At 35.9% G+C, this 22,314-nt stretch overlaps 7 protein-coding genes across 7 annotated transcripts; 4 read left to right on the top strand and 3 right to left on the bottom strand.

Moving 5' to 3' along the window:
- Positions 1-3,610: 3,610 nt before the first annotated feature.
- On the bottom strand, positions 3,611-4,046 carry BO85DRAFT_380702 (uncharacterized protein; the record flags this gene model as incomplete). The annotated part of the gene is made up of 2 exons (XM_025656396.1): positions 3,611-3,741; positions 3,770-4,046. Coding segments are annotated over 2 exons (408 nt in total), but the record flags the coding sequence as incomplete, so codon positions are not given.
- Positions 4,047-6,465: 2,419 nt separating this feature from the next.
- BO85DRAFT_152100 (uncharacterized protein) lies at positions 6,466-7,400 on the top strand. The gene is made up of 2 exons (XM_025654154.1): positions 6,466-6,585; positions 6,643-7,400. The coding sequence occupies exon 2, from the start codon at positions 6,805-6,807 to the stop codon at positions 7,354-7,356; it is 552 nt and encodes a 183-aa protein (XP_025511734.1). The 5' UTR covers positions 6,466-6,585; positions 6,643-6,804; the 3' UTR covers positions 7,357-7,400.
- A 1,457-nt stretch (positions 7,401-8,857) lies between these two features.
- BO85DRAFT_503992 (NUDIX hydrolase) lies at positions 8,858-10,314 on the top strand (the record flags this gene model as incomplete). The annotated part of the gene is made up of 5 exons (XM_025664273.1): positions 8,858-8,924; positions 9,033-9,147; positions 9,268-9,272; positions 9,372-9,601; positions 9,632-10,314. 5 exons carry the CDS (start codon positions 8,858-8,860, stop codon positions 9,860-9,862), a joined length of 648 nt encoding a protein of 215 aa, XP_025511733.1. The 3' UTR covers positions 9,863-10,314.
- A 1,398-nt stretch (positions 10,315-11,712) lies between these two features.
- On the bottom strand, positions 11,713-12,875 carry BO85DRAFT_503980 (uncharacterized protein; the record flags this gene model as incomplete). Its single annotated transcript, XM_025664272.1, has 1 exon — positions 11,713-12,875. A coding segment is annotated over one exon (768 nt), but the record flags the coding sequence as incomplete, so codon positions are not given.
- Positions 12,876-13,586: 711 nt separating this feature from the next.
- BO85DRAFT_152007 (BTB/POZ domain-containing protein) lies at positions 13,587-14,751 on the bottom strand. The gene is made up of 2 exons (XM_025654153.1): positions 14,426-14,751; positions 13,587-14,369 (listed from the first exon to the last, which is right to left on the bottom strand). Exons 1-2 carry the CDS (start codon positions 14,467-14,469, stop codon positions 13,688-13,690), a joined length of 726 nt encoding a protein of 241 aa, XP_025511731.1. The 5' UTR covers positions 14,470-14,751; the 3' UTR covers positions 13,587-13,687.
- Positions 14,752-15,033: 282 nt separating this feature from the next.
- Positions 15,034-15,348, top strand: BO85DRAFT_491932 (uncharacterized protein; the record flags this gene model as incomplete). The annotated part of the gene is made up of 1 exon (XM_025663748.1): positions 15,034-15,348. The coding sequence occupies one exon, from the start codon at positions 15,034-15,036 to the stop codon at positions 15,346-15,348; it is 315 nt and encodes a 104-aa protein (XP_025511730.1).
- Positions 15,349-16,014: 666 nt separating this feature from the next.
- Positions 16,015-17,957, top strand: BO85DRAFT_491931 (nucleic acid/nucleotide deaminase domain-containing protein; the record flags this gene model as incomplete). The annotated part of the gene is made up of 2 exons (XM_025663747.1): positions 16,015-16,369; positions 16,414-17,957. The coding sequence occupies 2 exons, from the start codon at positions 16,015-16,017 to the stop codon at positions 17,955-17,957; spliced, it is 1,899 nt and encodes a 632-aa protein (XP_025511729.1).
- Between the last annotated feature and the right edge of the window lie 4,357 nt (positions 17,958-22,314).

Genomic DNA, 22,314 nt, shown 5'->3' with positions numbered 1-22,314 from the left:
GAACTTTAATAATTTATTAAGCTAGTTAATTATTATTAATAATTTATAGATAGGTATACTATCCATATAATATTATTGTTTAAACTTATAAAAAAAATATAGGAATTCAGATAGAAAGAACTGCAGTAGTATATATTCAAAAATATTAAATATTAATTTATTATATTACTAGTGCTAGTGCAGCATGACCTAAAAAAGAAAATAATTATTAAAATTAATATATCAGATTATATTATTAAATATATATATAATACAGCCAGAAGATAATGGGAAGCCTAGATTAATTATATTTTATTTAAGAAAGTTAGTTTAGATAGAATTTAATTATAATATTTATAATAAGAAATTGCTAGTTATAATAATAATTTTTAAATAATAAAAAATCTATCTTAAAAAAGCAAAATATACTATTATTATAAAAATAGATTATAAGAATTTAATCTACTTTATAATAATTAAAAAATTAACTAGAAGGTAGGCAAGATAAGCAGAAATCTTATTATAATATAATTTTTATATTATATATTATAAGAAAGTAGAAAATAAATATATAGATATACTAAGTTGCAGGCCAGACTATAAAATAAAAGAAAAAGTTATTAAGCTAGCTATTCTAAAATAAAATAAAAATAGATTAATCAGTTATAATAAAGCTAATCTTATAGTAATACTGGAGATTAGCAGTAATCTAATTAAATAATTAATTAATATTATTAAAGAAGACAAGATATTCCAGGAAATAAGTAAAAGTTTACTAGAAAAAATTATTATTAATAAGAAAAGATTAGTTTATTTTCACAGACTAATCTTTATATTAATCAATATAAAAACAGAAATTATAATTATGTACTATGATAAACTACTTAAAAAATATTTAAAAGTTAAAAAAAATTATAAAATTAATTACTAGAAACTACTACATCCTGAATCTCAGATAAAAAATATATAATTATATTAAATAATATAAAATATATATTAGAGACAAGCCTATAAGATATTAATTTTATAAATAAATATAAGTACAGGAAATATTATAATAATTATAGAAATAAATAATAATTAACTTTATTAGTCTACTACCTGAATTAAAAAAATATAATATTATTATAATTATTACTGACTATCTTACTAAATATATTTATCTTATACTAAGTAAAATAATAATAATAGTAATACAGATAATAGAATTATTTTTAAAAAATATTATTATAAACTACAGAATACTAAAATATATTATATTAGATAAAAATAAATTATTTATTTTAAAATTCTAAAGATTATTTACAGATTTTATAAGAATTAAAGAATGAATGATAACAGTTTATTACTTATAAATAAATAAATAAATAGAAAGAGTTAACTAGATAATTAAGTAATATTTAAGATATTATATTAATTATTAATAAAATAATTAGGCAGACCTATTATCTATAATATAATTTTTATATAATAATATTAATTACTTAATAATTAGAGTTTTATTATTTTATACTAACTATAGTTACTATCTAAGATTCCTGGAAATATCATTAGAGAAGTAACTAGTTATTAATATAATTAAAAATATTATTATATTTACAGGACATATATATATCCAGTTATTCTAAGATATTAAATTCATGAATTTATAAAATAAAATCTACTATGATCACTGACATAGAAAAGAATTTAATTTAAAAAAAATATTTCTGCTTTATTAAAATATTAAAATAAAATAACTAAGCCAGAAGCTTAACTATTATAAACTAGGATTATTTATTATTAAAGAAAAAAAAAACCAGTTAATTATAAACTAAGATTATTAAAATTAATAGATAAAATTTATCCAGTATTTTATATTTTATTATTAGAATCTGTACTAAAGAATGCTAGAATCATAAAAAATATAGAAATTAATAATAATATTAAATAAAAATATAATATTAAAAAAATTCTAGACTACAAGAAGATTAGCAGTAAATTATATTATTTAATAAAATAAAAAGATTATAATATTTTAAAAAATATATAGAAACTTATTAAGAATCTGATAGATTATTACTGATTTATAGAATAGTATTACTAGCAGATAAATTAAAATTTATCTAGAAGAAAAAAGAACTAACTAATTAAGTTAGATTAGGATTATCTGATATAATAATAAATTAAGTAATATTATATTTATCAGCTAGATACTCCAGCTCCTGGAGATTCTTAGTATTTAAAAGATTTTTCTTATCTAATTATTTTAATATATTTAAATTATAATCCAATATCCGCTCACCATAATTCTTTAGAAATTGTTGTTATTTAAATAAATAAGTTATCTTAATAGAAATATAAGCCTGCTCAACCAGGGTTTTAGCAAGTTTATTTTATATTTTTAACTGATTTTATTTTAATTTATTCTACTCTTTATTATTATAAAACTATTTCTTATATTTCTGACTATAATAAATACAGATAATATAGTTTTGACTTTTTAAATTTATAATATAAGGAATACTTTTTAGAAAATAGTATTTATAAAAGTTTTTAATAATATGACTATTCTTATAAATCTTATTAAATTAATAAATATATTCTTTTACTTAGTTATAATTAATATAATAGTAAAATATATTAATCTATCCTGAGAAAAAGAAATTAAAAAACCTAGTTAATATATACAGAAGGAAGCATATATCTTTATATTTTTTAAAGATAAGAAATCTTGAAGAAGGGAAAGTAATATTATAGATTTTTATTAATTAAACTACTAGTAAGACAGACTTATTAAATAGAAAATACTAATAAAAACAGTACTTAAGTAATCAGAAACTCTTATTAAGAAGAATTCTGGATTATTTCTATAATACTCAGAACAGCCTCACATCATGTGATTATCTATTATTAGATTTACTATTAAAAATATATTCAGGGTATACTGGGAGTCCAAAACTATGATTAAATTAATTATTAATTTATCTCAGATAATATATGATATAGTATACAGAGAATAAGATATATAAAAATATTTATTTATGTATTTAGTTAGTTCTGTTCTTTATATTTAATCTATATTATTTTTAAATAATCTATCTTTAAAAGCTTAGTAATATAATACTTGTCTGTATTTACTTACAGATAACTGTGTAGTATTATCTGACCTTACTTCTTTTCTCTTATTTAAGACCAGTTATCTTAGATAAACTATCAGTCTAATACTACCTTGATCCAGTTCGACGGTACATATACCAGTGAAGCTAAGCTAACAGGAACAGGGAAGCGATCCTAGGGTTTGACACTTTATTAAAACTGTTTTAAGTAATTTCAAAGACTTATATCTAAGAATTATCTCTGAGATATTATAGAAAACTATTTAACCTGTTCTTATCTGTAAAGTATGAGATTTAATACTTAATTATAATAATTAATAAATCCATATCTTTTTCTAATTTATTATCTCCAACAGTAAAAATCACTTTTCTATATATTATATAAATATACTTAAAAATAGAGTAAGTACTTCTTCCCGTCTAAAGCAAGGATATTAAGAATTTATAATAAATATAAATAAAAAAATATCAGACAGCTTATTTATAGATTTCTTTACATAGATCTTAAAGCTTCTTTATATTTAATTCTCTATCTATTTCTTAATTATAGATAAACCAGAAGAGATATATACAACATCTTTAAGATTCTCAAGCTGGATACTTTTAATAGTAGTCCCAGAATTATTATTTCTGTAATTAATAAAAACATTGTCTATCTTAATATCTGTATTTAGTTAGCTCCTATTTATTACCTCTTAGAAGAATCAGCTTATCAGTATATATAATATTCTGATTATAAAGCTCTGCTAGTCTATGAAGAGTGTCTTTAAATATTTTCTTTATTATTATAAAAAATAGATCCAGCTGAACAAAATGTAGAAGATGATCTGTAAAATACTTAAAAATAAATATTAATCTTTCAGATATAATATTTTTAATAAAATAAATATAGCTAGCATAGCCGCGTAGTTTATTATTTATTACTATAAGATTGTCAAAGTTAACAGTGTATATATATTTCAATATAAAAATTTAATTATTAGCACTGGGATATAAGTTAGATATTAGCTGTAATATATAATTTAGATTCTACTTATATTACAATATAAACTTAGCATAGAGAATCTGTTTCTTCTTAAAGCACTTGCTGAATATTATAGTTATAACCTGACAGGCTAGTTAATAAATCAGGCTAAGCAGAGCCAGTTATCATAGTTCTAGAGCTATAATAAATTAAGGTTTTTGGTAAACCCAACTTATGATTTAGGAGTCTCCAGAGATTAGATTTTATATACATATGATTTAAACAAGCTTTTGCAGCCACGATGGAAAGCTGTTTAAGTGATAACATCAGAAATATATGGTTCAGGAATACAGTGAGGTATTGGACTAACAGAGGAATTGGGGTCATGTTAGAATAGAACACATTGGTACATTGGTTTAAGTATCTTCGAATTATATTATGTAATGAATATCTGCCCATCAAGCATGTGATGTATGACATTTCTAAGAATACCTTGGTGCCGTTGTTGTGTTTTTCATTGACTAGTTTAGAGGACAACTCAACCCTTTTCCAGTGCCATCTCACAATCTCAAAGCCTAGGAGTTTGTGAAGTATGGTCACCAACTACGTGCTTACTGTTTGTTGTTGGATAGGAAAGGGAGCCGCCATAGAGACACGAGCCAGGCTAACCGCAGTCCGCTGCTCCCACGCTCGCTGCCTGCCTTGCTTGATAGGCTTGGCCGCTCAAGCTGGCATTTTACTCGCCCCTCTTGCCATACCTAAGGGGAAAAGTAACGCCTGAAGCCATTAGTTGGAATATTTCACCCTGACTATAACCGCTCCATCGGTAATATGACAACAAGTTTCCGTCCCATCCGCTTCACAGGGCCCGAGTTTAGGGACAACGGATTAATTTCAAAAGGACGTCAACACAGATACCATGCAGCCATTCATCAAGCAATGGTATGATGATATCATACAGTCATTCTACTACAAAGCAAAAAAAGAATGTAAAGAACGAGAACACGCTTCAACTTGGCATTGACGCGGCTACTCTATCGGGGAGAAAAAGGTCTTACAAATACTGATATTGTACTGATATCGAAGACTTAGATACATATAGAGCAGACAAAACGAATGACTTGTAGTAAAAACAGTAGAAAGGCATTGCAATTCACGAAGAACTGAACAGGAAGTGTTTTAGGTTCTGTTCCTTCAGGAGTTGCCAGATCATATATAACAGAAAGATCAGGGCTGAGAACAGCTGTACTACTCTAGATTCTGTTTTACGAAGTGCGTCAACCGTATAATAATACAGTTATTATCCAGCTCATACACAGTGTAGTACTTGCACTTGTCTTTATCACTTTGATATTCAGATTCCCTTTACAACTGTTAGCATGTATATTAAAAATAGATAAATGATACATCTTACTTCATGGCTATGTAGGCGGTATCAGCATGGAGAGTCTCGATATTATTATTCATAACCTGAATAAATTCGGAACAGACAGATATAACGGGAAAGCCTGTTGGACAGATCCAAGCAGTTGTTTTATTAATATAATCAACAATGACTTTCTTTCCTTCTTTTTCAAGTGCCTGGATAACCTGGCTTAAGACATATCACGCTGCCATTACTGTGAATCACTAGATCACAGTTTTCACGAGGGTATCTGAGGGGCACAAGAGGTTCAAGAGCTCTGGGATATTATGTGACTACCAATCTATAATTTGGCAGGTTTATATCATCATCTTGGGGTTGCTTGACATATGTTTCTATATTCTTTGTCAAGCAAACACATGTGAAAAAATATCCCGGAGTTACTCAATAGTAGGCTGATCTAAAGGACTCTACTTCTGTGTACAATCCCACAGCAACATAACCAGAAAATCACGGGCTGTAGACCAGAGCTAGAAGAATAAATCGAAGCCCTTGAGGTATTTAAATGGAAAAAAATGCGTAGGTAGCTCAAGCACAAAAAGCGTCCATCCAATCACAACTGTGGGCAAGGCGGTCCTTATTCTACGCAGAACAGTTTATTCAGAAACCGGTTTAGTTCTTAAATTAGTTCTTGGCACTACTCCAAGCAGCAACCCTAGCTTATCAAATCACAAATGAGGAAAAGCGATGCTGATTCTGCGCAGAACAGTTTATTCAGAATACGGTTTAACTCGTACAATGTATACTTTTTATGGCGTATGATCACTGCATTAGTGCCAATCCACTGCGACAATCATTAACCAGTAAGGATTGTTTTCGGACTAGCGATTAGCCGTTTCAAGTTAACGGAAATAAAATTCGCTTTATGAGACAGGCGGGGACGGACAAAATTAGGGTTTTAATTGGTGTGTTTGCCCGTAGTCCGCCGTGCACGGCTCCTGGTTACCAAACCCACCCAACTTTCACTCTTGATAGCCGTTGAGCATGAACTAGATCCCTGTCGGTAACCCACTTAACAAGCGCCTGCTGGTGGGCTTTGACCCGTATGGAAAGGATGCCGGTGCATTATAGAGCATGCTAACTCTTTACGGAACCTTCAGCTTAGACTGCAATAGGAGATGGTTAGTACGAAATCTGTATGGATGGCTAGTGTACGACAATTGACAATAGAGACCAAGGACCACATGAAGATTTCCGCGATATGAAATCCTAGGGTTGGGTATTGAAAGGATCTCTTCCCTGTTATGCGATCAACTACGTTTGTCGTCAATCTTGATAATTGGAGGTTCATGGCTAGGATATAGACGCGATATTGGCTATAAAGATGCCAGCCTTTCCTTATGCCCTCACCGCAATTTGGCACAGACCAATCCATCTTTTGTTGTCTCCATCCAAGCAATTTCCTATCAATCCAAAATGTTCTGCATCGCGCGAGCCTCATCAGATCCTGGAAAGCCCTAATTTCCACCTCAGACAACGCAAGACCAACAGCACTCGATGCGACAAAAGAAATTATTGCGGAATATGAAAATGTCCCACTAATGTCCAAACCAGGCCGGCCAATAGAACAGCCAATTAATGTTATTGAAGCCGAGAAAAGATTTGGAATATCCTTTTTCAAAGATTTCTCCTATATCTTATTTTGGAATGGACAATACCATATGGTACTCGAAGCTCGTTTCCAGGATGATCCCGAGAAACTCTATTTCGTGTCATGCCCGAAAAGCGTTCGCAACTCAGATCTTTCCAAGGAAGATCAAGAACTTCTTAAATTGAAACTCCAGGGTGTTAAGGGACGTATATCAGAACCAGACTGGGACCGCCTCAAGCAACGGTACGGTATCTTAAAAGGAGACTGGCTTGTGAAGGACAAAGAGGAAGAAGAAATTTGAGGCTTAGTAATTGGCGTGTGGCGAGGGCTGGAAGATTTTGATGGTACGCGGCCTGAGAATAATCGAACTATCGATCTATAGTAATCTTCACTTTTTTGGTTGAACTCGCTTTGTATGGAACTGCCGCATAACCTGCACTGCCATGTCTTGGGAATGTATGACTTTGGGCAATTTCTTACCAGAATGTCCACGAAACGTAAAAGCTTTTGGGAGGGGTAAGCGGGGTCCCACAGTCGCCCGACAAGAAGATCGGGTCTTAACGACGCTTCAGAACGGATCGGGGTCCCGTGATCAATGATTCTTACCGAAGCATGAGGCTTACTAAAGGTCACGATACAGCCAATCACAGATGAGATCCGTTTGTAATAAATCTGATCGTGAGTTGGGGTTTCCGATCAACAATTGGGGCCTTCGGTTCAGATGCGTAAGCAGTTACCAGACCAAGCACTATAGGAAGTAAAGGTTCGATATTTCCTTTGAAAACCGCCAAACATACCAAGGGAAAGTTTTCCGTATTTGACGTGAAAAGATGATGTTCTTTTGTTTTATTGAACTGTTCAGATTATGGCGATCTATATTCCGAAAAATTTGCCATGGGGTCAATTTCTGGAGTCTACATTTTCCACCAGTTCTCAGAAATTGGTAGCTACGTTTAGTAGGCTACAACTAATTGTTGGGCTAGAACAGCCATACATGATACTTCCCGATAGCTAATGATGGTCTAGTAGATGAGTTACTTGCTACACCAACGAAGACTTAAACACAAATTCGAGAAAATCTACCTACAATTCTGGTCTAGCGTTGGATGTGATGGACACGTAATATTCTACATTTGCATGCATTTGTATTGACAGGCCGTGGTCGTTCAAATTAGTGTAATGAGTTGCATACAGACCGTAGCTGAGCTTGAACACAACTCGATAAGATCTAGAGTATGGCCAAGGATCCTGCGGCACGTTCACAGTGAATGGACGACGGACATACAAGAAGGCAAGTTCCCTCAAGCCACTCAATCTCATGTTCAATACATAAATCGTCAATTTTCCTTCAGGCGCCTCTCCTCGGATACCATCCATTCCAATCTTCAATCTATCACAGCAACTTGTTGTTGTTATATGGCTCGTTTCGCCTTGTCTTTGCTTCACAAGATAAAAGTACTTCTTTCAAAACTCCAAGACTTAAAAAAAGGACGTCCTTACTCCAGCACATTCTCATGAGATAAAGATATCGAACTATAAGATCCATCTCTTATCTTATTCCAGGGCACGCATGAGCACTGGAACCTAAATAAAGAGACTAGTGTATTAAAGTGTTAATATCCCAAGACTATATCGACATCTCTCAGTACTTACCCAAGTAAAGGGATCACTGTACTGCCATACCCAGGCATATCATATAATACAACACCTCCCCTCCCTCAACTCTGACAGAAGGGTAAAAAATTGTGATATTAGACTCATTTTCTCCATCTCTTTTGCATATTCTGATCACGTCTGATGAAATGGAAAGTCTTGAGCTTGTGGACCGTCCTGGTAATGATATTTCTATCAGTTCTATTGAGCTTTGGTGTATATATAGAGACCATGATTATTACTAGCTAATTATCTATACTTATCATTCCGGGAACACGACAAGTGTGAGCCGGGAGGAGAATATTCTAATAAAATAAATTCCAGACTTTTCACGCAAGGAAGCTATTGCTATTATCATTTTTCTGGCTATATATAAGTGCCCTGGCCTCAGAAATCTTATATCTCATGTATGGATTTCAGTCCAAGAGCGTGACTGCAGGTATACTGATTTTGTATAAGTTCAAACTAGAGCTCTTATATATAATACCAGCTCTAATATTCCATAGATTTTTTCTGCTCTGGTATTATAAGTGCCAGGGATTTATTAATAATACAGAAGACTAAGTGTAAAATCTCTTGAGTTAAATAATTAAAATATAGTAAGAATTATTAATCTTTCATGTTCCAGAACATCTTGAATATTTCTACCGTTTCATGTTCCAGAACATCTTGAATATTTCTACCGCTCCCTTTCTGAAGCACAGTATGGCTTGAAAGTTGGGGTTCTTATCTTTTCATCTCTGAAGGATTGTGTGCTTTTTATCAAGAGATCAGGAAGATTTAATAATGAAAACAGCTGGGAATGTCCTGGTGGGACTGTAGAGCAGAGTAATGAGTCTATTATATATATTACTGTTTATAAGTGTCATGAGAAGACCCAACTTTATATTTCTGTATTTCTTGATGTCATGCAGGATATATAGATAGAAAGAAACCGGAAAGTACATATGTTTATATTTATTGTGAACGTGTATGACAACAAGCAGCCTGAGCAACAGTTGAGAATGGTAATACTCAATCCTGCCGAGCACCAACAATTCCAGTGGGCGATGCTAATGGAGATAGAAAGAATGGGCGAGGCTCTGTTTCTTCCTAAAAAGCTGAAAGGCATCATACTGGATGCTTTTGAATTTCTGGGTACTCCAGGCTGTTAAGAGGGCGATCAAGTGCTATGTAGGGGCGTGGTCTTCTTTTTTCTCTATTTAATGCAAAGGACTTTTTTACTTCCACCTTATTTGAAGTTACAAAATAGGGATTCAATGGATCTGTGCCAAATGGAGGTGAGTACTCGAGGCAAGGCCGAAAGTTTGTAGATATAATCATGTTGGCTTAAGTCATCCAGTTAGTGTTCTGGACTCCCTGTGTGACAAAGGTGTAGTATTCAGTTAATAGACAGTGCTATTACCAATTCCGTCCTGTTGAATCCAACTTGCCAATAACCGTCAAATTGATTGCATAGACTGGCCAGATACAGCGGTCTTCATTAGAAGACATAGCGACCTGCCTAGATACGGATAGGATCGTCCTTCTGACTGGTGGGGTGAGAATGACTGGCTTATCTTATGATTTATGGTTGTCTGTGCTTGGATATGCAACTATGTTTTACGGCTTTAGTAGTTGGATGGATACAGTCCGTCTCGAAATCGCTCTGACCTTGAAACAAGAGAGAATTGTCTTCCGGACCCGCTGCCAAGCACTTAGTGAGTATGCTATAGTGAGCCGCCCGGCCACACTTTTCCTAGCGTATCAATTTATGCATCAACTTATCCGGCTTATTAATCTTCTTAAGCCGACATCCGCTTCTCATTCGTCAACTCTCGAGACAAAGAATGAGATCTACTAGTTACGTATGTACATAATATGATGCAACTATGTACAAAGTCAGCCGTGCATAACCGCGGAAGATCTCTGTAGAAGACCATGGAACCATTTTCGCAGAGCCAGGTAAGTCCTGTTCATGGTCTCTCCATAGATGCCATGTGTCGTTAACTTCCCCTTTCTGTCATCCACGTATCTGTGCTTGCAGCTGATATGGCGGTTGATAGACGCACAGTACGTTTCATATTGTCTGATGAGACAGAAGAGGACATTTGCGTGCCCAAATTTTGGTTTGTCGCCCGCACCTCTGACACGGGGATCAAGAGGACATTCTCGTTCATTAGCAATCTAATCGAGTGCTGAACCAACAGAACAACATGCAGGGGGTTACGAACGCGAGTCGTCCGATACATAGCGAGCAGTCGTGAAAGTAAACAGAACTATCATGATAGGAAGACAATTCTCTCTTGTTTGAAGGTCAGAGCGATTTCGAGACGGACTGTACCCAGAATAGAGGAATTCTTAGTGAAATACTATGATCCAGAGGATCTCGCTAGAGCCGATGTGAACGACATTTTTCCATATTTTCGGAACCTTGGCCTGACGCGAAGAGCATGGTGGCTGATCGACATGGCTCGCACCTGGTGCGCCGACCCTCCACAGCCTAGCCGCATACACCAAAAATCCGCAATGGCCGGATCCAATGTTCGTCTGAAATAGCGCATCTCAAAGGGGTGGGTCCCTACGCAAATGACGCATAGAGAACATTTTGCAAGGACCATTTATATGGTAGAGTGAATCCGGCGGAAGCTGAGTGGAAGCGTGTAACACCAAGTGACAAGCAACTTGCCGCCTATCTTAAGTGGAGACGGGAAGAAGAGAGCAAGCGCAATGATGTTCAAACTCCAGAAGAGGATATATTCGTCGGCCAACTTACAACAGAAATAGACTCCCTCACTATGTAGAGGATTCGTCCTTTCCCTAGCGGGTGACCTACTGACCGTCGTATTTTTCGTCCCGCAATCTGATTTACTCCCCTAATATCATGGTCAGAGGCTTATGTGATGTCGAATATTAGAACCAGCGAGGGTCAGTTTTATCAAATGGTGCGTCCTACGCCGGTAGTTCTACTTCCCAATAAAATCCTACCAGCCTTGCTGACCCTCATGCTGGTAAGGTGGCCCCAGACACCGCAGTCACTGGTACACGTCTTGCCAGACAGGGTTAGGGTTGGCTGGAGCAGCCTTCGGTATCAATCTGATTATCTAAGTCGCGAAGCATTTTGTTTGTTACGGAGGAGAGGACGTTCGTCTCTTGTCAATCTTTCTCGGCTAAGGATTGGGGTGTCTTCAAATGAGCTGTCAATCACATTTCGGTTAGGTTCAGTCATAAAATGGCACACCAAAGACATTATCATCATTTTTGACTTAGATACCAAGCTCTGACTGCAGATAACCATTCAACCGCTTGGGAATAGGGTTAGTAATCAAACCGCGATTGTTATCGAGCATTTTGTGGATATAGTCTTCTGAAGAAAAGTTTCTATTAGTTCGCATACTTCTCCGGATCAGGGAAATAGAGCTATATAGTACTATTTAAAAGAATCTTTCTTTTAAAGCCCATGTTGTGGAGGCATGTTTCCAAGTACCTAGCTGCTTCTTGGAGCATGCTATAGCCTCCAATACAAGCTCCGGCCTCAAGGTGTTGCGCAAGCCCACTAAGCGTGCTAAAGGACTGCTTTAATGCAGGTTCCCTGCTCAGCAAGGCTGTTGGACAACTGAATATCGCACTTGTATGGGCGGCAGATTGTCGGTGTTGCATAAGGGATTGCACGGATTTGAATGTTCTCGAGCAGTCAAGACACGATTTCCTTCCAGAGTCCACAGTTTTAAGATCGAATACGTGCGCTCCGGGTGGGCTGGGTTCCGCCAGGTAAAGCGAGCTAACAGATGCTGCGCTGCTTGGGGTATAGATAACCTGAAACCGAGTGCTATAATCCGAGGATACACTGAGAGTTTCGTCCAAAGCGTAAATTCGACTCGGCTGGGCCTGGCCGGAGATCACATGGTTGGTATCGTGCAGACGGATTATGTCATTGAGTTTCTCTCTATTCATGCTAGAACGGCAAGTGCCGCTTTCAAGATGATGTAAAAGAGCTGAAGGGCTTTTGAACCTCTTTTGGCACTTTGAAACTATGCACTCCAGGTTGCTGAGAGGACGATGGACCAGCGATCTTTGGTGTTGCATCAATGCGGCTTTGCTTGAAAATCCCCGGTCACATTTGTCACACAAAAGCCCTTTTCGGGTCTTTCGGACAGGCGTATGGATCTTGTCCCGAAGATGTTGCTCTTGACTCAGAGACTTGGCCAAGTGTTCTCACTCAATTTATTAACCGCTTTCCACATCTTAAGAAGTTGGAGCTCGCATTTGCAGCTCGAGTGGAGTCGAAAATATTTCAGAAAATTAGTCAAGAACTCTCTCTACCATGTCTTCAGATCCTAAATCTGTCTGTAATTGACTGCATAGAGGATGACCTAACCTGGTTATTTCAAAACCACCGAGAAACGCTGCAGGATATATTCCTGGATGCAGTCAACATCATTCAGAATGGGGGCACTTGGAACTCCCTGCTTGCCACTACTCGAAGTCAGACGCAGCTCCGACAGTTATCCATTGAGAACTGTTGTCAGGACGAGGAGGATATCATTGTTCAGGGAACTGAGATGATTCCGTCGTCGATCAGCTCTCAGTCCCGCCGGTCGCTGTAGAACGTTGGGTTCCATTACAGTAATTCAGGTCGGCAGCTAAGCCGAATTCAAGGAGGAACGCAATTAGAATATTGACCTCGCGTACAGTAATGTCCCTATTTTATCACGAGAGCTCGTTTAGGATCGGGGTTTAGGACAAACCCAATTTCCGCAGGAGAGAAGCTTTTTCAACGTTCGTGTTGCTACGCGTGATTTATAAAAATGATTCACCTCTTTCTCGCTTCTCATAGTAGTAAAACATTACACATTTTCGTTTATCTTTCTTGCAACTGAGTTTACAGAACCAGAAGATCATGGAAACACTGAATATAAGCATTATATAGCTCATCCTTGGTTAAGAATAGCTGCTTCGTCCGCACACCGTGAAACCGTCTGAGATTGTGGTTCTGGCCTTCACCCAGCACGAAATCTGTAAATGTTCTGCTCCTGACCGTCGAGAGGATCCTGGTAAATAGCTTGATAGTGGTCGAACTTGAACCCCTTTAGAGTTGATCCTACTTCTTCCAGAAGGTCAACTCCATATGTAGGATATTCTCGCGCTTCCCGAGCAAATCTGTGGTTTTCACAGCGGAGATATCCTTCCACCGTTGCTGCCGCTAGAATGCGACGGACTGCGTGCCATTGAGGTAAGAACGTTGCTGAGATAACATGCTGAGACGTGAGGCAATAAGTATTAATATTGATTCCACCTTCGGTGGACTCGGGATTTGGGTTGGCAAGTAAAAGCTTCTTCAACTGCCGCGCAACTTGGGCTTCCATTTCCGTCACAACGCACATGTCCGCAAAACGTGCAAGTTCTATCATAGCCGAGATCTGGAGTACTGGTTCCATTATTTTGAATTTGATCCTGCGGAGGTATAGCCATTGCAAGAAGGCCTCAAGGCTTTGAACTGATACAATCCCTTCTATGTCCTCCAGAATTGCTGTCTGCTGTTGCCCCTCCTTAAATTCGCCCTTGAACATTGCTGAGAAATATTTAGATTCTCTGCAGAGAAGATCTTTCGAAACGGTATATTCATGGTCACAAGAATTGATCCGAATTGTGACGCAAGGACCATGATAGATCGGAAGGATGCTAGAAACCTGACGCTTAGCTTTTATACAAAATTATTAGCTTGCTACAATACATACGATCTCGCGAAGTCCGTGGCACTTGCGCCAGATATATCAGTCATTGCTTTGATATGCGATCGGTGGATCCTTTCAAAAGATAGAGTGGAGTCGGAACAGCGGGGTCAAGCACGTCCCTGATGATCGTCCTTCTGCACGTGATCTTGATCGTTTGTCAAGACTCGCCAAGACCGCTGGTTCGGGAGGGCGAGTAGGATGACTTGGGCTTGAACTCCCGCCCAAGATCCATATAATGTCTGCGGTCGACCGACAGATCACTAAAGCAAACGTGTTCGCGAATTTAGGCATATATGGGAAGCGATACAGGATCGGCGGGCAACCCTCATTGCTTGGAGCATTCCCCAACGCTGGCTCGGACCATGGAATCTGTCTCATGAAAAGAAAACGATTGAATATAGTAGCACATAATCACAGTCTGTCTGCGCTAACGGCCACAACCCGTCAAAACTGCCTTTTTAAAAAAAATAGTGAAATCATAAACATGCTTGTTTTAGCTGCATTTGCCTAGTCAATCTTGAAGATTCGCCGTCCTACAAGAAGAAATATGTGACCGGGGTCTTAAGCACCTTGACGCCTGTGACGCATCTCTCGTTTTTGTCCACGTAGAGATGTATAATTCGTGTGCCGTTCCCAAACCAGCTCGTGATCATGTTTATCGAAGCGACGAAGGTCTGCACATTCGCCCGGGCCCGGACATGACCATGCCCACAACCTCATTCATCTGTCCGTTGGTAATAGTGTCTGAGGCCGCCTTCATTATGATGAACTCGTGTTCGTCGATGATCATAAAACGCTCACAAGCCCGGCATGTGGTCTCGATGATCCAGTTCTCCATGATTCCGCCGCAGGTGTCATCAACCACCCTGTTGCCGATCTTCCGCATGTCCTCGAGCACGACCACGCGGAAGCACGACTCGCAGTAGATGAAAATATTGAGCTGCTGCTCCTTTCTTTAATTTATGATTGCCATTATGCCGAGGGTACGAAATTGCGCTCGTAGATGTGATTGAATGTTCCTAATCTCTGGAGGAGTCAGACAGTGGCCACCGGGATGTCCAGTCACACGATACTAGCCACGGTGACTGGCAACTTTGAAAATAAATTAACTAACCTGATTCTATACCGGTATTTAGTAAAGAGTATGAATAATCCAACTTGGCTTCTAGCGAGCCTTGAAACGCAGGGACTCTCAGCAGTGACCGGCTGTGAGTCGCTCACCTTCCGCGGGTTGTGTTCGCAAAAGGAGGTTCTTTCGTGACCGTTCGTTGGAGTATAAATGTCAATTTCAATGCTTTCATTTAACAAAAGGAAATATTCATTTCGAAGGAGACTCTTCTGGGGGGCATGTTGTGTCAAGAAAAATACATTAAGAGGGAGTGTTGCCCTGCTCAAGAATGGGCGTTGGGCATCATAGCAGCGGTAGCGGTATCCAATCGAGGTGAAACTTGAGCAGGAGCCAATTATATCGCGGTTACACAAGGCGGGGTAAGGGAATGGGATAGAACTCAGGAGTATTTGGACTCAAGTTTCCAGCTACTATCTACAGGATATCTTTGCTTCCATGTCCTTACAAGGACATCATTGATTCAATGTCTAACGACATCAAAATTGTTTGTGCCGAGAACATTGCTATATCCCACCTACTTCGCAACGTAGCAGCACCACCATCGAGTAACCGCACTCATTGTCCACCCGCCCTCAGAAGACGCTCTACATTATCTTTTGACACCGAGCGTAAACTAGCCGGTGCGCTAGCATTCATTGCACATATCAAAGATGACGCTGAAAATATTCCTGCTTTAGGCCTAGAGGAGGATCCCGAATCAGGTAGCTTGAACGTCATATTCGCCGTAAATAAAGCGAGTCATAATGATGGAGAAGATGCGATTTGCGGTATTAAGCAGGGCTTCGAACGCATATTTGCAATTCTCACCACTGTATCCGGTAAGTGACAAGGTCATGCTCTTGAGGAATGCTAACAATACTAGGGTCAACTCGCTATCGAGACATAGAATGCCAAATTCTTACAGCCGTGGTTTCTATGTGCTCATCGCGCATACTGTCTCGGTTGCGCCTGGCTTTTACATCGAGTACGACAGCGAAACGCCCCTTCAAAGGCACCCTTCAAGAGGCCTTGCTAGCTGTGAAGATCGTCAGGCGGAAATTGAATAATGAGGACTTTTCAAAGACCGCGGACAACTTCACCCTAAGGGCGAAGGAAGTCGAGAAACTTCTGGACTCATGGTCTCAATATCAGGTCGATACACGTTTAGTGAAGGTTGTGGAAGGCATTCATCGACTTCAGCAAACTGTGGGACTCCCTGACCTAATTGGCATTATCCCAAATCAGGACATGAGCCCCAGTGCAAGGAAAAGTTTGCTCAACATCGTTAACAAGGTCGGCAGGTACTGGGAAGTCGCTAGGTACCTGTACCGTACGGCAAAGAAATTGCCTTTGGCTCGAGCAATGAGAACAATCGCCGTTCGACTGCCTGAGGAAGCATTTGCTTCTCCTATAATTAAGGATTATTTTCCTGAGTTGCAGTCCAAAATCGCCGAAACCAGTTCAAAGGGCAGTCAACAGAAGCTCCTAAGAGAAATATGCGCAATATTGAAGATTAGCCAACAGCATGCTATCGACAGGTACTCTGGCCAGGTCATACGAACCTTGAGAGAGGCAAAAATCCATGCTGAGATCCAGCTGATTGCCCACTGCGAATTAGAACGCCCGAAGTTATTGCCGCGAGTAATCTGCTCGAGCAAGGATGCCTGCTTTCTTTGCAACTTATGTCTTCAGTTATATCAGAAAATTTACACGCCAAAATCTCACGGACGACTATATCCAAGTTGGCGGATACCTTGTATACCACAACTTGCAGAGCTAGAGCAAAGGTTTTCCCAAACTCTAGGTGACCATTTCAGAGAGACCTGTGTCGCGCTATTATCAACTCGCCAGAAAGTCATCTATCCAGACCCAAATGAGAGTACCTTGTTTACACTTCCACTATCTAAGACAACGGCAAGCGCTTCAACATCCTCCAAGGCAACCAGAGCGGACGCTCGTATCTCGCGGCTACCAGAATCAAGCAAGAGTGTCGGTGTCAGCGATCCACGTACACAGGATACAGCTGATTCAAAAAGGGATACGCCACCGGATAGTCCGTCCCCATCACATGACTGCGCGAAGACAATAGAGGAGTTGAATTATTCCGAAGTGGTCCAAGGATCGAAAATTTTTGGATGTCTGACCCCTGGAGAATCCTCGAATGTTTATATAGCTGACTCCCTGCGCTCGCTGGAAATCCAGATTGAGCATGCCACAGGCTCAAATGATCTTAAGTACTATATGAAGTGGCTGGGCGCTGAAGAAGCTGCGGAGGTTCGAGAAAATGGTTCTTCAACCCAAGTGGTCGACGCGGAGCACCTTGAAGGAATGGTCGCCCTCCACGAGCAGAACTCATTGTACCTTGTTGCGAAGGACGCTATACTGAAGGTTGGTTGGGCGAGTGGAGACAAAAGTCTCCCCGTCTAGCAGGTCACCGCAGGGTTTTGGGATGTCATGCTTATGGAGTTAGCCAGCGATTTTGAACACGCACTCAACTTGTGGAGGCCGTCCGATATTATAAAATCTTCACGATGCTTCAGCTTCTTTCCATAAGGAGGCAGCAGAGCGGCGGAGCGGCAAGATTAATGAACAATACCGAGCATATCACATATCCTCAAGCTTGGCATATCATTTCGCCAATCACCGTACGCTTTCTGTGAACTTGTTTTCCTACTGTACGCGGCGAAAAATAGGAGCGGTGGCTTAGCGTTGTCAGATAGCGGATGGAAGAACATCTTAAAGAGGCTTAATAGCTTGAAACAAGGGTAGGTTTGACGCGGAGTTCGTTCTTGGTGGATGCGTTGCTCGAAATTAAAGCAATAAGAAATTTTGCCACCGTGGGCTGTCGTCGAGCCATTGTCGACCACGTGACAGTATGCTGCATAAATATTGCATAATCACGGTACAGTACAATGAGGCTGAGAATGGTTCAATAAATCACTTCTGCCAAGATCTTGGCGGTGGGGTCAACAAAACAATTCATAAGTGTTTGAAGGTCAGAGCGATTTCGAGACGGACTGTAGCATGGGAAACGAGAAGAACAAGATTGCTGAAAAGTTGGCAGGAAAATGGGTCCGGGGAAGAAGATGGCAGGAAGACGGCGCCCGTGCGGGACGATGGCAGGAACATGACAGGGATGACAGGAAGATGGGAGGAAGACGGAGCCCGTGCAGGACTATGGCAGGAACATGACAGACTGTCATGCTTTTTTTGTCAGTTTGTTTGCTAGACCAAAAAATGTCATATGGAATATCACCGGATTCTCACATAATGGAGATTCCCTCACTTTTCTCTTTCCTATCTCAGAAGAACATGTGCTTGGAAATTATTTCGACAACAAGGTTAAGGAGCGGATGAGGGAAGATATCATACTGCCGGAATACAGTAGGAGATTGGAGCACTCCTGATTACAAATCAAATCTCACGTGACACAGCTGATAAGGCATCCAGGAATTCCGCCATCTTCCTGCCATATCTTCCTGCCATATCTTCCACATACTCATCTTTTGTCTTTGCCTAGGATGGCATCTTTGTCAAAGAAGCGCTGCCCTTGCAAGCCGCTTACCTATAAAGATACGTGGAGAAAAATTAAAGATATTGGTTTTACTATTATTAAGATAAAATCCTTATAGAATGGAAAAGATGAGCGTGTTGTTGTGCTTACTGTAAAGTTATTATATAAAGAACCAGATTTTAAGAATAAGCAAAGATTCCATGAATTCTTAGTTGTTGTGTGTGATTAATATAGCTAGTATAATATTATCATCTTACTTATAGTTAATATTGTAATTGGTAAGGATAAAATAATTAATATAAATAATTTCTACCACGGTGTGCTTCTTAATAGATTAGAATTTAAATAGAATAAACCAGTTTTGAATTCTTTTATCTTGAGAGAAATTGCCAAGACTTGTAATATATTGATTATTAAAAAGAATAAGAACTAGTTAACTTTATCTATATATAACAGCTATTTGGATTCTCATGGTATAATATATAAATATACTATCTTAGAAGAAATTATTATAGTTTTTAGTAAAGACTTATATAAGATTATCTCTCAAGTACTGATTTAAGTTAAAGAAAAAACTAGTTGGAGGGTTACTATGATTACAGCCTTTCTACTTTATAATAATATTAACTGTCTGATAAGTCTAGATATATATTTATCAGGAATTAATTATCTTATTCTGGAATTATTCAATACTAAAATTAATATAATTAAGTCTCTTTAATATATTGTTATTAATAATGGATCTATACTAATTATGCTGATTTTTAAATTAATTATTATAGATATTAAGAAGAAGGCTATTACTAAGATTTTTGGTATTAAGATATATAAAGTAATTAGAAATAGTTTTGTATGTAAAATAGAACTTAAGTAAAGAAAAAAACTTATAAAATATATTTTAATAATTATAATAGAATAAAAAGCAATTGTGAATTTATTTCTAGATCTAGATTATAATATTAAATTTAGCTGTAAGCTATATATTTAATATTTTAAAACTCTTTCTTGATTTTGTCCAGAGTAATATATAGCTTTATACTATTTTTTATTATTATTTAGCTATTAAATATATCTTTAAGAGGTATAATCTATTCTTTTTTTTATTATTAATCTTATAGAGAGTGACATTATATTCTTTCCAGAAAATTATTTAGTTCTTGTCAGTGATTATTATAATATAATTATTAAAAATATTACTGAAGTCCATGGAGTTATTAAGAGAAAATATTTTTAAAGCCTGATATAATATTAAATATAATATAAGCTTTGTAGAGATAGTTTATTATAAAAAATCTTTAATATAAAGTATTTAATAAAAAAATATAAATTATCTTTAATCTTAAGCATGTTCTGTACCTTCCTTTATTTAGTAATAGAATAATACTTATAATAATCTGATTTATAGTATTATAAAGTTATATAACCAAGAGCTTTATTATATAGTATGGATATAGTTGTATTGAGTTATAGTTATCTTATAATAAATATTAAGTTTAAACCATTTATAAAAAGGAAAATATATGTTATAATATATTATATAATATTTATATTACTGAAGATACCTGTTATCCTATTTTAGATACTAATAATAAGAAGTGTAATATATATATTATATAAATATTAATATAATATATTAGAAAATTAGAAAACTGATATTATAGCAGAAAATTATGGGCTGGTTATAATTATTATTTTATTTTTAAAATAAATATATATTAGTAGAGTTGTTCTGTATTATATTATACAGATAAATTTATAATTTAGAAAGTATTATTATAATACCAGTAAGATTATTTTTATACTAGCCTCTGCTCATGCCACATATTTTTATCTACTTTAATAGATATAATTCACTTTTTATAAGATAAGATCTACTTTTTAGAGTTAGTGTAATCTTACTGCTTTTTTAATATAGAATTATTTTTTATTTAAGATACTAGTGTACTATCTAAGATAATAAACTATTATTTTAAAATAAATAGATAGTATTATTATACTGGCTCAGAAAAGTAAGCCTTACTTTATAAAAAGTAAGTCTTATCTACTAAGATAAGCAGAAGAATATAATATAAGTAAAGACTGGTGTAGAGACAGCCTGGCCGGTATTATAATAATATTTTTCTATAATTTAATTAAGTAATACAGGATAATATACATTTTCTCTCCTTGAAGAGTACTATATTATTAAGTAGAAATAGGAGTGGAAGTAGACTAATTTTATTATTAAAGAAGATATATAATAAATTTTTTACTTGGCTGTAAGTTAATTATATAATTATTATAAATACTAGTTAATGGTAATATACAGCTTATCTAATAAGATAACTTGATTATAGAATAACTATATAATTAATAATTATAATCTCTCTTAAATCTTCTGCACCTGTTCTATCCTCTTTATAATCTATAAATATATTTAATATTTCTATGATATATTAATTTATAATTAATTTTTATTTAAAATATTATTTATTTTCTGTCTGGTTAATATTATAGTCTCTCTTATATTTTCTGTATTATTATCTAATCCTGTCTTATTCTCTTTATAATTAGTAGATGTATTTAATATTTATATAATATAATAATTTATAGTAAGCCTTTATTTAAAGTATTATCTGTAGTTTTCTAGAAAAAAATATATTATAATTACTTTTTTTACTTTATCTGCAGAATTAAGATTGAGGGAGAAAACCTGATTATTAAATTTCTTAAAGTTTTTATATTACTTTTACCTGATAATTATCTTCTATTTTCTATCTTTTTTATACATATATTGTTTATCTTTGGCGTTTTAGTATGAAGTAACTAAATAAAGATAATATTTATTATTATTATAGTAGATAATAATAAGATATAAATTAGTTATCAAGCTGGAATTAGTAAGTACTTTATTATTAAGAATTAAATATTTTTTTCCTGACTTAAGAAAGTTATTCCAGTATTTTTTTTTATCTATTTTTATATACTATCTACTTTTCTAATATTAATGAATCTGCCCTGCACATGATTAGCAGGGTTAATAATATAGTAATTAATAAATAATATAAGTTTATTAGTTATTAACTTTCTTTTTTATAATAGCTTAGTTAATTCTGTTTCTGTCTGTAATAAAAAATAAGTTATTAATATATAAAGAAAGTTCATGATAGATAGCTGGATTATAATATAAAATTAAATTTTTTTTAATACTATAATAAAGCAGAGATAAATACATATAATAATATTTATATAGAATACCAAGAATTTATAAAATTTCTGGGCTAATTATTT

The sequence above is a fragment of the Aspergillus piperis genome (genome assembly GCF_003184755.1).
Source record: "Aspergillus piperis CBS 112811 unplaced genomic scaffold BO85scaffold_22, whole genome shotgun sequence".
Taxonomy (NCBI): Eukaryota; Fungi; Ascomycota; class Eurotiomycetes; order Eurotiales; family Aspergillaceae; genus Aspergillus; species Aspergillus piperis.
The sequence above is the reverse complement of the archived record's forward strand: the minus strand, read 5'-3'. Positions and strand labels throughout refer to the sequence as shown.